This window comes from Scyliorhinus canicula, unplaced genomic scaffold (genome assembly GCF_902713615.1).
Source record: "Scyliorhinus canicula unplaced genomic scaffold, sScyCan1.1, whole genome shotgun sequence".
Lineage (NCBI taxonomy): Eukaryota > Metazoa > Chordata > Chondrichthyes > Carcharhiniformes > Scyliorhinidae > Scyliorhinus > Scyliorhinus canicula.
Genome location: NW_024055909.1, coordinates 348,047 through 363,566, shown reverse-complemented (window position 1 = coordinate 363,566; position 15,520 = coordinate 348,047). Strand labels below are relative to the sequence as shown.

The window sequence follows — 15,520 nt, the reverse complement described above, 5'->3', positions numbered from 1 at the left end:
CTGGGTTGCAGGGTTAGGGTGGACTTCCCAACAGAGGAGGTCATGACGGTGCGACAGTCGATGGGACTTTCTGTGTGTGAGCAGTTCAGCTGGAATTCCATCCTAGCCGGGTGCCTTTCTGCTTGCTCAGCATCAATGGCCTTTTCCAGCTCAGCCATGAGGCAGCTGCAGGAGAGTCAGACAGCGACTGGGAGATGCCCGTCTGACTGAGGACAGCTGACAGTCGTGTTCAACCCAGCGGGACATCTGTTTACATCTGTCAGGATGTCACCATGTTGGATTTCAGGGGAATGACTTTGGTGATGGTCAGACGCGGAGCTTTCTTCTTCCCATCACATACAGATTTCCGTTATCATTTTTTATATAAATTTAGAGTAGCCAATTACTTTCCAATTAAGGGTAATTCAACGTGGACAATCCAGCTAACCGGTACATCTTTGGGTTGTGGGGGGGGGGGGGGGGGGAGACCTATGCAGACACGGAGAATGTGAAAACTCCACACAGACAGTGACCTCGGGCCGGGATCAAACCCGGGTCCTCAGCCCCACTGCTAACCACTGAGCCCCTGTGCAGCCCTCCATTTCTGTTATCACAGGCAGTGTGGAATTACTGACGTTGGCTGTCTAGTGTTTATTTGCACAATCTTGCCATTTTTTACATAACTGCCTTGGCTGCTTTCAGTGATGCAGTGTTCTCGGTGTTGGGTCCATGTTGTACATTTGCTTTTTGCTTCAATGACAGTGTTATAGGGGCTGGTTTCGCATAGGGCTAAATCGCTGGCTTTTAAAGCAGACCAAGGCAGGCCAGCAGCATGGTTCAATTCCCGTACCAGCCTCCCCGAACAGGCGCAGGAATGTGGCGACTAGGGGTTTTTCACAGTAACTTCATTTGAAGCCTACTTGTGACAATAAGCGATTTTCATTTCATTTCATTTACCTCTGCTGAGTGGATCTAAACCAGTCTGTGTTGAGTTCCACCTTTAACATAGAATCCTGTAGGTCTTTACAGTACAGAGGGAGGCCATTTGGCCCATCGAGTCTGCAGTGACCCTGTGAAGGAGCACTCCACCTCAGCCCACTCCCCCGCTCTATCCAACCCTGGCTGTGCTGCTGTGTCAGAAATGATTGAACTCAGTGACTTCCAAGCTTCATCAATATCAATGTTGATTAATGAAGTTTTTATTGATGTGAGTATGAAATATTTCACTGTTTTGTTTAATGTTCTTTGATAATGTAATTTCACAATGGACATGTTACTGTGAGGAATGTGTGAGTCGCTAACAATTGTCAGCAAGGATTAATCAGCACTTTCTAATTGGAGATGTTAATTAGTAGAACCTGTCAACTCTGAATTGTAGATTTTGGATCAAACATCAATTTAGGACGATCCTGTTATGAGTTCTTGAATGAAGGAGAATATCACAGATGCTGCTTTAAAATGGGACATCGCAGCCCCGAGAATCAGTGACATCTGAAAATATTAAACTGAGCCAGTTCTAGGGTTTTAACATCAGCAGAATCAAACCAGATATTGTCACACCATCAATCCTGGATGTGAATAACAGCAGCATAAACAGCAAATCCAACCCTTGCAGTCACTTGCCAACTTGCTGATGTCTCGGCTCATATCGTTATTGAGTGAATCCCTTCCCACAGTGTCGATGGTCGGTCTCGGCCCTTTGTGAATTTGTTGGTGGGCGCTGAAGGTGGATGACTTCCTGAGTGTCTTTCCAATGAAACTGCAGCTGAATGGCTTTTCCATAGTAACTTTGCTGGTGTCTGAGCAGACTGGATGATTGAGTAAATCCCTTCCCGCACACTGAGGAGATAAATGGTCTCTCCCTGGGGTGTGAACACAATTGTGTATACTGAGATGAAAACGTGAACCTCATTCCACAAGACATGCAGCTGAATGCTCTGTCCTCAGAGTGAATTCATTGGTGTAACATGAGTCTAGCTGACTGAGTGAATGCCTTCCCACACACAGAACAGGTGAACAGCCTCTTCTCAACACGAACCCGCTGGTGTGTATGCAGGTTGGATAACTGAGTGAATCCCTTCCCATAATTGTAGCAGGTGAATGGCCTCTTCTCCAGTGTGAACTCGACTGTTGTTGAATGGCGGAAGAATACGTGAATTGCTTCCCAAAGTGCAGGCAGGCGAAACGGTCGCTCCCCAGGTTGAGTGTATTGATGTGCAGTGGGGAAGAGGAATGCCTGAACCTTTTTCACAGTAGTGCAGCTGAATGGTTCGCCTTTGCATGAATTCATTAGTGTAACATGAGGCCAGCTGATTGAGTAAAAGCTTTCCCACATTCAGAGCAGGTGATGGTCTCTCTCCTGTGTGAATACTTCGGTGAGTTTCCAGCAGGCATCGATAATCAAATCCCTTCCCACATTCCCCACATTTCCATGTCTTCATGATCCAGTGTCCTTTTATCTCTTTAGTTCAGGCAACCAGTTGAATGTGCTTGTCCACACAGAATACATGGATGTTTCCTCCTCACGCGAATGGTGCAGGCTGTGTATTTGGTTCAAGCCATCTTACAAATTACTGCCTCATCTTCAACCTCCCCTCTCCTCTCCAAACTCTTTAAAAGTGTTGTCACCTCCCAAATCCTTGACTATCTTTCCCAGAATTCCCATGTTTGAATCCCTTCAATCAGGTCTCTGCCCTGTCACAGTGAAATACAAGAGACAAACAGAATCTCACCCGGAAAGGCAGACAATCCGGAGCTTGGATCCAACATGGATAGTCCAGAAGATAAGGGTAGCAGCACAGTCATTATTGAGAGACAACAATACTGCTGGAGACAGACGGACAACTAAACAGCATGAATCACACACCAAGCTACCTGGATCCATATACCCAAGACAGGAAGGGGAAATTGGAGACACATTAACCAAAAACAGATGGAATATCTGAGGGGACAACAGGTAGAACCAGGAATTCTACCTGCTCCCTAAAATACCAAACACCCAAACACATGGACAGTACCAGGGAAATACCACCAGACAGACCCATCAGACAGAGAAATCCTACAAAATAGCTGAAACATCAACACACTGCTCAGTAGTTGATTAACTCAACAGGTCTGGCATTGAACCCCTACAAGTGCAGAAGGAGGCCATTTGGCCCATCGGGTTTGCACCTACCCGGCAAAAGAACACCCCACCCAGGCGCACTTCACCTGCCCTCTCCCTGTAACCCCACTTCACCATTGGACACTAAGGGGCAATTCACCATAGTCAATCCACCAAACCTGCACTTTGCACAGTCAGTGTACTGGAACACTGTCACTCAGATGTGTCTGTGCCTCTGTCCTTTTCCAGTCACACTGCTGTTTGAACTGTTCTCCCACAGATAGAACAGACAGACATCTCTCCTTCCACATTCAAAGGCCGTGGATTACCAGCTATTGATGAAGCCATTAACTCAGCCAAATGTTGTTGTAATATTTGGTTTGAGTTTCCAGTCTTTGAATCCTCCCCTTTTAATACCTTGTAAAAGGAGTTTACAAAATACATCACTGTCAGTACATAATAGAAATTCTGAAGAGACAATTCTAGTTTCTCTGAAATATTTGTTCCTCTCTTGTTCCCCCAAAGCTGTAAATCCCCGTCCCACACACACTGCCTCCTCCCTGGGCTGAAATCCAAACCCATCTCACCAACTGCACCATTTCTTTCCTCCACTCCCAGTTTTCTCCCTCCCTCTCCTCTGCCTGGGTTCAGTTCTCCAGCTCCTGTCTACAGACTGACAATAAAACTAATGGGTTTTATTGGGGGTTTGGGGCCTCTAGCGGATGTTTGTGAATCCTCCCGCCCACCTGCCAGGGTTTCCTTCCTTAGCAGAGTTCAGAGTCCTCATTGATTTGAGTGCAAAGTGTAAGCTCTTATTTATTATCCCTCCTCCCCCATCCTCTGATGTGAAACATCCTCCAGTGGTTGAAGAAGGATAGCAGATTTAAAGGACAGAGGGACAGTACCTGAAGAGAGGGAAATGTTGACAATATCCATGGACACAGGGTAGTTGGCTGATCAGTAGCTCAGTGGGAATAAGGTCGATGGAGCAGGAGCTGGGTCTCATGGACAAGATGAGCTCTGAGAGGGCATGAGGGGAGATGGGAGAGAAACTAGAGAAAGATGTGGGTTCAGGGCTCGGGAAAGGATGAAATTTAGAGACAGTTTGGTCCGGTGGGCTCGTGGAAGGGAGGGAAGCAGCAGAGGCAGCTGATCGGATTGACTCAATCTCAGTCACAAAGAAGCTCCACAAGCTCCTCACACTTCTTGTTGGAGGTGAGGATGGAAGAGACAGGGGAGAGCGAGAGAACTTCAAAAGGAAATAACTTGTGCCAGAGAGATTAAAAAGTTTCAACACACTGCGCATTTAACACAAATCTAATTTATTTAACTTTTAGCCAGAATATTAGCCCTTGTAAATGGGCTGGAGTTTGTTATCAGCAGAAAGAGACCCAAATGAACATGGTTCAGTCCTGAATGTGAGGAACAGAAAAACCCAATCACTGTCGTTACTTGTTGGTGTCTCAGCAGGTGGGATAACTGAGTGAATCCCTTCCCACACTCACAGGCGAATGGCCTGTCCCCAGTGTGAATTCGCTGGTGCTTCAGCAGGTTGGATGACTCTGTGAATCTCTTCCCACAATCGGAGCAGGCGAATGGCCTCTCCCCAGTGTGAATTCGCTGATGTACAGTGAGGTGAGATGAGTGCCTGAACCCAGTCCCGCAGTGAGAGCACTTGAACAGTCTCTCGTCAGTGTGAACACGCGATGGCTCATCAGATCCCAGAACGTTTAAAGCACTTCCTGCAGTCTGGACATTGAAATGGCCTCTCATCAGTGTGAACCCGCTGGTGACTCAGCAGGTTGGCTGAAATAGTAAATCCCTTCCCACACACTGAGCAGGTGAATGGTTTCTCCCCAGTGTGAACTCGCAGGTGTGTGGACAGAGCAGATGACTCAGTGAATTCCTCCCCACAGTCGGAGCAGGTGAATGGTCTCTCCCCAGTGTGAACTCGCAGGTGTGTGGACAGAGCAGATGACTCAGTGAATCCCTTCCCACACTTGGAGCAGGTGAATGGTCTCTCCCGAGTGTGAATTCACTGATGTGTCAGCAAGTTGGTTGACTGAGTGAATCCCTTCCCACACTTGGAGCAGGTGAATGGTCTCCCACCAGTGTGAATTCGCTGATGTACAATGAGGTCAGATGATTGTCTGAACCCAGTCCCACAGTGAGAGCACTTGAACGGCTTCTCATTAGTGTGAACACGTTGATGACTCCTCAGTTCCCCAGAACGTTTATAGCATTTCCCGCAGTCTGGACACTGAAATGGTCTCTCCCCAGTGTGAACTCGCTGGTGACTCAGCAGGTTGGCTGAAATAGCAAATCCCATCCCACACTTTGAGCAGGTGAATGGTCTCCCATCAGTGTGAACTCGCTGATGATGCCGCAAGTTGGATGACTGAGTGAATCCCTTCCCACACTTGGAGCAAGTGAATGGTCTCTCCCCAGTGTGACTGCGTCGATGAATTTCCAGCTTGGATGGGGAAGTGAATCCTTTCCCACAGTCCACACATTTCCACGGTTTCTCCTCAGTGTGACTGCATTTGTGTCTCGTGAGGCCTGATGATCGACTGAATCCTCGTCCACACACACAACACGTGTACGGTTTCACCCCACTGAGAACAATGCTTTTTCCTTCCATGATCGATGATATTCAGGATATGATGAATTGAGGACTCTGTCAGATCCTGATGTGATGTTTGGTTTGCGTTTCCGGACTTTGAAGCCTCCCCTTCGAACACCCTGTGAAATTGATTGAAAACAGAAAATAGGGACTGAGAGAAAACCCACAAAAACACAAAGGCAGGTTGTGAAATTGAGCTGAATGAATTGGGTCAATTGTGGGGCCGGCACTGGGAAAAAGTGACCATGAAAACTGGTGGATTGTCATAAAAATCCAACTGGCTTCTTTGGGAGGAGAGAGAAAGATGTGAAGAGGGATTTTGTATATCTACAAGACATAATAAGAGAATAGTTGGCAAAGTGAATTCGATCTCGAGCTTCATAAACAGTAATACTGATACCGAAACAATGCTTCTGGTGGCACAGTGATTAGCACTGCTGTCTCACAGAGCCAGGGACCCAGGTTCAATTTTGGCGTTGGTGACTGTCTGTGTGGAGTTTGCAGTTTCTCCCTGTGTCTGTGTGGGTTTCCACCCGGTGCTCAGGTTTCTTCCAACAGTCCAAAGAAGGGCAAGTTAGGTGGATTGGCCTTGATAAATTGTCCGTTAGTGTCCAGGGATGTGCGGGTTCGGTGGGGCTATGGGGTTACAGGGACAGGGTAGAGGTGTGGGCCTAGACAGGGTGCCCTTTCAGAGAATCAGTGCAGACTTGATGGGCCGATTTGAATCCAGTTTTATTTAATTTACGGTTGCGGTTGTTGTTGAGACATTGCTGAAACCTCAGTAGAAATTCAAGTTAAAAACTTGTCAGGTGCAAATAAGAATTGTTTTATTGAAGTCATTGGTTACAACTTGAACTTGCATTTAAAAGGTAGTTTGTAGACAATTTGATTTTCTTCAAAGCATCACAGGAATTATCTTCTGAGACATAGCCTGAACACAACTTTAAAAGCAAAGGCTGAAGTCAAAGTATTGAAAATGAAATAGGAATACAGAACTCTTTTCTAATCTCTTCCTTTACTCTCTCTCTCTCTCTTCTTTCTGTCTTGTTCTCTTTGTCTCTTTCCTGTCTCTTTCTCTCTGTCTCTTTCTGTCTTTCTCTTTCTGTCTTTCTGTCTCTTTCTGTCTTTCTGTCTAAAATGGTGGCAAAATCATCCATGGATATACTATTTCTTAAGCGATCCGATCACACCCCAATATAATCCTAATTGGTTTAAGCTATATTCAAACACATTTGATTTGATAACAAGCAGTCCATCCTCACGATGCAACGCCACTTTCAATTGTTGCTTATCTGCAACAATTGAGACGTTAGTCATCTCATCATAAACTGTTTTTTTGACACAGTCTAAAATGTTTCGGCTTGCATACGTTATGGAATGTGGTTCAGGCTGTTATCACAAGTGGCCTGAAATCAGAACAATGGAGCCTTTAATGATTCCACCTTACAGCCCATGGGATTTAACCGCTGTCCTTGAAAGAATGTGATGTTCTTATCAGTGGTTCTGTTTTTCCCAAACTCATGTCTGAGTTTGGGAATTGTATGTTTCAAACATTTTAAAACTGGGATTTAATATTATGCTCTAAACTGCCTTTTACCTATATTAAGTGTATTTAAAATACCTGACTTCTACAGTCGCCCCTTTGATAATTCGAAAGATCAAGTGAGATATATCAGAATAAGATAAAAGATATCATTAAAGCGATAGGATAGGTAAAAGCGCAAAGAATAATTCATTCATATTGTCATTGCAGATTTAAACAATAGAATGGAAACTTAGCATTGCAACAAGCATTTCAACAATAATCATTAAAATTCTTAAAGAATCATTATTACAAAATAACAATTAATGAATTAGTCAAATTTGATGCTACAGATTCAGTATTAATAGATTATACAAATAATTGATTGATATTACGGTTAACATTTCAACAAAAGTATTTCACCTCAAATTCATCAATTGGGGGTGCAGTAGGGTTAGTGTGAATCATTCTGACAGTTGGCCCCCTGCGCTTAGCGAATAGTTCTTTGATGCACGTAGCACATTGGTATGTCATATAAATGATGAATCCAGCTGCACAGGAGAATAGGATTATTCTCATTATGGACATTCCTGTGTGTCCAAACCACCCGCAAATTCTATCCCAGAGATAGAGAACTTGGGATGGATCAAGTTTTTGATTTCTTTTTGGATACGTAATACCAAATCTTTAAACTTCTTCAGAGTTATCAGGAATGAAAGTGCAACATTCTGCACCAATCAGGGCGCACGTGCCACCGTTTTCGGCTAGCACATAGTCAAGTGCCATCCGATTTTGCAATACCACGGTTCGAATTGTTCGCATTTCGTCAGAGATTTTATCGAGGACAGTGGCAGTGTATTCTGCCACATCTTGTATGATGGTTGTTATTTTATTTAACTCATTCTCCATCCTTACTTCCCAATAGAAAGGAATGATTCTAGCAAAAATTGCATCTCTAAAGATGATAGAACGTTTTTTCCTTTGAACAGTCATTTCTGAAATATGCAGGAGATTAGTCACATGACGAATGGCAGGTACCATGTATCCTAAATAGCAAGATCCTGACCAGGATCTTGGGAGCCAGGGATATGCTTTATCATCACAAATAAAATAAGTTCCATTATAAGCAGAATATGAGTAAATATATTCTAAGAGCCATTGGTCTTCGAATGTTTTATTATTTCTGAGGTTAGGTATGCCTGTTATCCTTGAGGACCGCATAACTCTTTCTAAGCGGTTGTTTGTACATTTAAAAGCTGTATTAACATCTAAATAGTTAGTAAAATTACTATTACCCATTGGTATCCCTTTAGGGTCCTTACTGATGAGGCAAATTGATCCTTTTTGTTTAATATTAGTTGGGAGGTTAAGATTTTGAGGTTTTTTGTCAGGGTTAAATTGAAGTTGGTGCCATCCTGAAAAGGTGTTTAGTGGATAGCCTGCAGATTTCCATAAGTTAATAGATTTTTGGATGTCAACCTGGTACCTCCCATTTTCACATGTATATGCTCCAGAATGGGTCACCACAGAGCGAGGGACACTTTGATAGATGTACCATTCTGCTGTTTCTGAAGCATTAAAGGGAATAGTTAGAAAGGGAATACCCTCCCCTGAGTTAGTAGGGGTTGCAATGCATACCCAACAATTAGAAATGTTAAAGTTTTCAGCATATATCTTAGCTGTGTAAAGGAATGTGTTCTTATTCATTTCTGATACAACATTCACAAAGTCAATCAAATAACTGAAAATTAAAATTGCGGCAAACATTTTACTTGTACGTGCGCTTCACGTGCGATGCATGAATCCAACTTTTCTTTCCTTTTAACTTAACAGCGGATTGGGTGGTGAGAAGGATTACGAAAGGACCTTCCCACTTTGATCCCAAAGGTTCCTTTTGCAGCTTTTTGACATACACTTCTTCACCGGGCACCAGGTCGTGTCCACCCTCCGGAGGATCACCCCACGCAGCTAACACCTGTTGAGAAGCAAAGCTAACAGCATTTGTTAGATTTTGACAGTAAGACAGCAAAGCATCACTCATTAAATGACAGTCTGCTTTCCTCAAGTCAATAGTTCCTGGCAGAGACATTGGTCTGCCTGTGATGATTTCAAAAGGGCTCAGGCCTGTTGTTCTATTTGGTGTTGCTCTAATGCTGCATAATACTATTGGCAAAGCTTGGACCCAATTCATGCATTCCTCGCTGTATTTAGACAGTCTTTCTTTCAAAGTTCGATTCATACGTTCCACTTGTCCTGATGATTGTGGATGATAAGGACAGTGTAAATTCCAGTTAATGTTTAGTAGTTTACAGACTTCCCTACAAACAGCTCCTGTAAAGTGGGTTCCATTGTCTGAGTCAATGCTAGCTGGTACTCCCCATCTGGGAATAAAGTCTTTGCTTAGCACTTTGGCTGTATGGGCAGCTGTCCCTCTTCTAGCTGGAGCAGCTTCCACCCATCTGGAGAATTTATCCACTATTACAAGGACGTCATTGTACTGTTGACATTTAGGAAGAGTGATGTAATCTACTTGTAAGTCCTGGAATGGACCTGCAGGAGCAGGAGCTCTTAATTGAGGCATTGATGTTATAGGACCCAAGTTATTCTTTTGACAGGTTACACATCGGTTTGCTACCAATTGTGCATGTTTTTTGAATCCTTTACCACACCAACTTCTATGGAATCGATCCATCATTTGTTGAGGTGATATGTGTCCCCATGAATGAATTTGTTGAGCTAAGAAGGGCATTAGTGATTGCGGTGCGACTGGTTTACAAGTTTGAACTTCTCTCCAAATTTCATCATCATACGGTTGAATACCTGATTCTAACCATTTCCATTTTTCTTCCTTTGTACAATCATTCTGCATTTCACGTAAATCATGTAATAAGGTGGTTACTCCCAATTTGTAAATGTGACTGGATTCCTGATGCCAATGAGAGGCACAAAGGGAGGCAGCTTCCCTTGCTGATTGGTCCGCAAGAGCATTTCCTCTTGCTTCCATAGTGTCCTCATGAGTATGGGCTTTACATTTTAGAACTGATACTTCTTTGGGCAAGGTCATAGCTTCTAGAAGATCTCGTACTTCCTTTCCATTTCGGATAGGTGTACCTGCTGTTGTGAGAAATCCTCTTTTTCTCCACAGTTGGCCAAAATCATGTGCTACTCCAAAACCATATCTGGAGTCAGTATAGATGTTAGTAGTTTTATCTCTTGCCACATGATATGCTTCTGTAAGTGCCTTTAATTCGACCTGCTGAGCTGATGTAGCTGGGGGCAAACTTCCTTCAGCTAATACTTTGTATGGGCTTGTGACTGCCCACCCAGCTTTCCTGATACCCTTGTCAATAAAAGAGGAACCATCTGTGAATAGGATTAAATCTGGGTTCTGTAGTGGCTCTTCTTCTACTAAGCGTATTTCTTCCATTTCCTCTATTATTTTCACACAGTCATGCACTTCTCTCTCTCCCTTCCCTTGTTCCTCGGGAAGCGGGAGCAAGGACGATGGGTTTACAGGATTGGCTTTGTGAAAATATAGGTTGGGAGCTTCCAAAATTGCTGTCCATCTAGCTGATGTAACCTGTTCATGGATAGTAGAGAATGGACTGAATGTGGACATTTAATGATTAACTTTTGGTCTAGAACAAGTCCAGATGTAATCATTACAGCTCGACATGTAGCTTCCATGGCTCGTAAGCAACTGCCAAATGCTAGTGCCACATTGTTAAGTTTAAGGGAATAGTACCCAACTGGTCTTAACTGATCACCATGTTCTTGAGCTAGTACTGCAGTCATGTAACCATCTCTTTCATGAACAAACATGGTAAAAGGTTTTCCGTTGTTTGGAATACCTAAGGCTGGCGCTGAAGACAGGACCTTTTTCAAATTCAGAAATGATTGTTTTTGTTCAGAATTGAGTTTAACTCGATCTTTTGATTTTCTGTTTCCTTTTAGAAGATCATTCAATGGCTGGCATAACTGAGTATAAGAATCAATCCAATTTCTGTTAAAATTACAGAGTCCCAAGAAAGATCTGACTTCCTGTACAGTTGAGGGTTCTTTAGCTGCTTTGATGGCAGCTGTTCTGTTCTGAGTAAGTTCCCTTTTGCCTTTGGAAATTTTCTGTCCCAAGTAAACAACTTCTTCCTGGGTAATTTGTGCTTTTGCAAAGCTAGCTTTGTGACCATTTGTACTGAGGTGGTTCAAGACCACCCGTAAGTCCTTTTCATGGTCATCTTTATTGATGGAGGCTAACAGAACATCATCTACATACTGAATAATGGTTGAAGGCAGATCAGGCAGTTCCCTGATGTGATTCTGCAGAGCCATGTGGTAAACAGTTGGGCTATTGTGAAAACCTTGCGGTAGTCTAGTCCATGTGTACTGTTGTTGATTGACCGTAAAAGCAAACCATGGTTGTACTTGTTTAGCTAATGGTACTGACCAGAAGCCATTTGCCATATCAATGACTGAAAACCACTGAAGGCCAGGAGTTAAAGAGTTAAAAATTGTAGACGGATCTGCCACGAAAGGAGCTTTTCTGACAATGAATTGATTTGCCTTTCTGTAGTCAATAGTAAGGCGCCATGTACCATTAGCCTTTTTCACAGGCCATACAGGGCTGTTTGATGAACTGTGAATACGCACTAAAATATCCCTTCAAGTTGTTTTATTATAGGTAGAATACCTTGAATTGACGTTTTGCTAATGGGGTATTGTTTGGTACAAGGTGGAGCTGATCCCATGAAAGTAACTGGGTCCATTTTCAAAAGACCACAATCATTTTTGTCAATTGCCCAAATTGGATGATGTTGTATTTCATCTTTTTTTATGTGTCTAATGGACCAGGTAATTTTCCCATTATTGAAATTGAGTGAAGAATTTAGTTGTGATAAGATGTCCATACCTAGAAGTGCTTGTGTTACCGGACCTACCCATATTGACGCTATCAGTTGATGTGGTCCAAATTCTAAGAGCAGTGGTATAGTCTTCCGAAGAGGGACAGAGTCTCCTCCTGCAGCCAAAGCTTCAATTTTCTCTGAAGTCAGGGGAAAGAAAGCAGCATTCTGTTCAGTAACACAGGTAAGTTCAGCTCCAGTATCAAATAGAAAATCGATATCAATACCTTCCACTCTTAATGAAATATATAATCCATCATTTTTCTGCTGCAAAAGTGCATGTAGAGAGAAATGGAGAGAATCATCAAGAGTGGGGTCTAGTAGTTTTTTGAATTATCACACAGAGAACGTCTTTGAGCTGGAGGACAGCTGTTTAACATTTCATTCATAGCATTGTTATCATCGTGTAGAATCCGACGTGGGTACGGTTCGTCCCCATGTGGGTAAGATTCCTCCCTACATGGGTAAGATTCCTCCCTACGTGGGTAAGGTTCTTCCCTACGTGGATAAGGTTCCTCCCCACATGGATAAGGTTGGGAGGTTTTAGAATCCCGGTACGTAAGTCTGGGTCTGTCTTGTTGGAACGTTACCCTAGGTGCATCTTGTTTGTGCGCATTACGTGGTTGACCACGAGGTGGAAATGTATTGTAGTGAAAATTGTCTACCTCATTATCATCTCTCGAATCCATCCGTTGTTTAAGATAGCATTTTGCCATCCAGTGTCCTACTTTACCGCAGTAAAAACATTGTGGTATATTTTCCTTACGTGATTTTAATGGAGCCAGGGTACATGTTTGCCCTGAATCTTGTGGTGGTGCTTTAGTCACTGCTGATGAGCTTGTCCGATTGCGTAAACCGCGATCTATCTGAATGCACCGGTCAACTATGTCTCGGTATGTGCCAGTTTTGGCCCAAGCTGGTAAAACCAAATTCAAGGCATCAGAAACTTCAGGTTTAACACCGGCTACAAAAGCCGTTTTTAATGGATTTAAATTGCTTGCATCCCATGTGTCAGTTTCGTCTGTAAGTGTCATTCCCGAATATTCCATCCAAGTCTGTAAAAATCTGTCCTCAAAATCCTGAATATCTTCATTACTTTTTTGAATGCAAAATGTGATCTTAGACCAATCGGTCCTCGGGGGGCGATATGTTAATAGCCAATCCCTGATTGCTAGCCAACCAGCGTCTAAATTTTGCAAATCGTCTCCAAGGGCAAATTCCACCTCAGTTCTAAGGGTTGAAATTACGCGAGTACCGAGCATGATAGTTAGAACTTGTACTCCATCAAATGGGTGGAGACTGTAAATGGATTTTAATCTGTTAATTCCATTCCATGTGGACATACCACCCTTTTTAGGATGTGGGAGATTTTTGGACCATTCGTCAATTTGTGCAGGCTCTGCTGGTTCCTGAGTCCATTGATGATCAAATATGTTTCTAGAGATAGTTTCACCTTCTTCCTCTATTTTTTTGCTTCCAACTCTAACCCGTTTGCGTTTTAAAGGGGCTAGTTGAATTAATTTAGTATTACACTTTGTAGGAACACTATCTTCGTCTGATTCATTTGGCAGAGGAATTAACTTATTCATGACACTTGATTTCGGCTGTGCATTTGCCAATTGTGCCACTAGGTGGGCTGCTTGTTGAGTTTGTGTTACTTCAGCTGCTGTTTGAATCCAGTCTTTTAGGACCTTGCCGCTTTCAGTGGCAATATTTAAATCTTTTTTTAAAACATATCTTTCTTCGATTAACTTGCAATTATCATATTCAATTCGCTCAGTTTTTGATTGCAACCTTTGATATCTTGACTCAACTTCAAAAATTTGATCTTGTAATTCTGCTGTTTGAATAGATAACTTCTGGAGTTTAGAGGTTTTGTTTTGCAATTCTGTTCCAATTTCATCATAATGTTCAAGTTTAGATTCTGCATCTTGCAGTTCTCTTTCTAAAACACATTTTTGTTCCATTACCTTGTATTTTTCAAGTTCAATTCTCTCAGTTTTTGATTGCAACTTTTGATATTTTGACTCCACTGAAAAAATTTGATTTTGTAATTCTGCTATTTGAGAAGATAACTGCTGGAGTTTAGAAGTTTTGTTATGCAATTCTGTTCCAATTTCATCATAATGTTCAAGTTTTGCTTTTGTATCTTGCAATTCTTTTTCTAAAACACATTTTTCTTCAATTAACTTGGAATTTTCAAGTTCAGTTTGATCAGTTTTTGATTGCAACTGTTTGTATCTTGACTCTACGTCAAAAATTTGATCTTGGAACTCTATTTGAACAGATAACTGCTGGAGTTTAGAAGTTTTGTTTTGCAATTCTGTTCTAAGTTCATCGTCCTGTTCAAATTTGGAATTTACATCTCGCAATTCTCTTTCTAAAACACAGTTTTCTTCAATTAACTTGGAATTTTCAAGTTCAATTTGCTCAGTTTTTGCTAGCAGCTTTTGGTTTTTTAAGTCCACCTCAAAAATCTGATTTTGGAATTCTGCTAATTGAACAGATAACTGTTGGAATTTGGCATCATCCTGTTCAAAACTGAATTCTGCATCTCGCAATTCTTTTTCTAAAACACAGTTTTCTTCAATTAACTTGGAATTTTCAAGTTCAATTTGCTCAGTTTTTGCTAGCAGCTTTTGGTTTTTTAAGTCCACCTCAAAAATTTGATTTTGTACTTCTGCTATTTGAACAGGCAACTGCTGGAGTTCAGAGATTTTGTTTTCCAAATCAGTTCCAGTTTCATCATCAGATTCAAGTTTTGCCTTTGCATCTTGCAATTCTTCAACAACTGCAATTAGTTGGTCTTTAGTGGTCCTATATTCATGATCAGTTTTATTTTTAGTAATTATCTCTTGCTGTCTGCGTAATTGTCCCATAATTGCCAGGGACCATTTAACACGTTCTGCACTGTGCAATCGTGTGCTTTTTCCCCATGCTCTCTTGATATTATCAAAGGACCACTGTCCTCTGCAGATATTATACTTTGATTCAATTTTTTTTGAGGTTACACATAGGTCAAATTGTTTACGAAAGAAAGACCCAAAATCCCCCAACATATCTTCAATGGACACATCTGGTATCCCAGTTCCTCCTTTTACCGTCGTAGGGAGTAAATTTCTGCCTTCTAAAGGGTCTAAATCTATACTTTCAACTGGATCAGCCATAAATTCAACCTTTCACTTAACTTTTTGTGTGTAGGCTGCGTTAGTCTCAACAACCACCAGCTGATTGATTTAACACAGTCTATAAAAATGTCCTTTTCAGGGGTCGAAGCACTGATTGATGCGGCTTTAAGACTTTTAATGGGTGAAAAAGATATTTCTTACCCCAGTCTAGCCGTGGATTCCGACTGTCTTCCGATCTCTTCCGATTATTCCCGAAGCTTCCGTCGT

General features: G+C 42.2%; 1 protein-coding gene across 1 annotated transcript; it reads right to left on the bottom strand.

Moving 5' to 3' along the window:
• Positions 1-8,206: 8,206 nt before the first annotated feature.
• On the bottom strand, positions 8,207-14,215 carry LOC119961296. Its single transcript, XM_038788710.1, has 2 exons — positions 12,162-14,215; positions 8,207-9,202 (listed from the first exon to the last, which is right to left on the bottom strand). The coding sequence occupies exon 1, from the start codon at positions 14,090-14,092 to the stop codon at positions 12,443-12,445; it is 1,650 nt and encodes a 549-aa protein (XP_038644638.1). The 5' UTR covers positions 14,093-14,215; the 3' UTR covers positions 8,207-9,202; positions 12,162-12,442.
• Between the last annotated feature and the right edge of the window lie 1,305 nt (positions 14,216-15,520).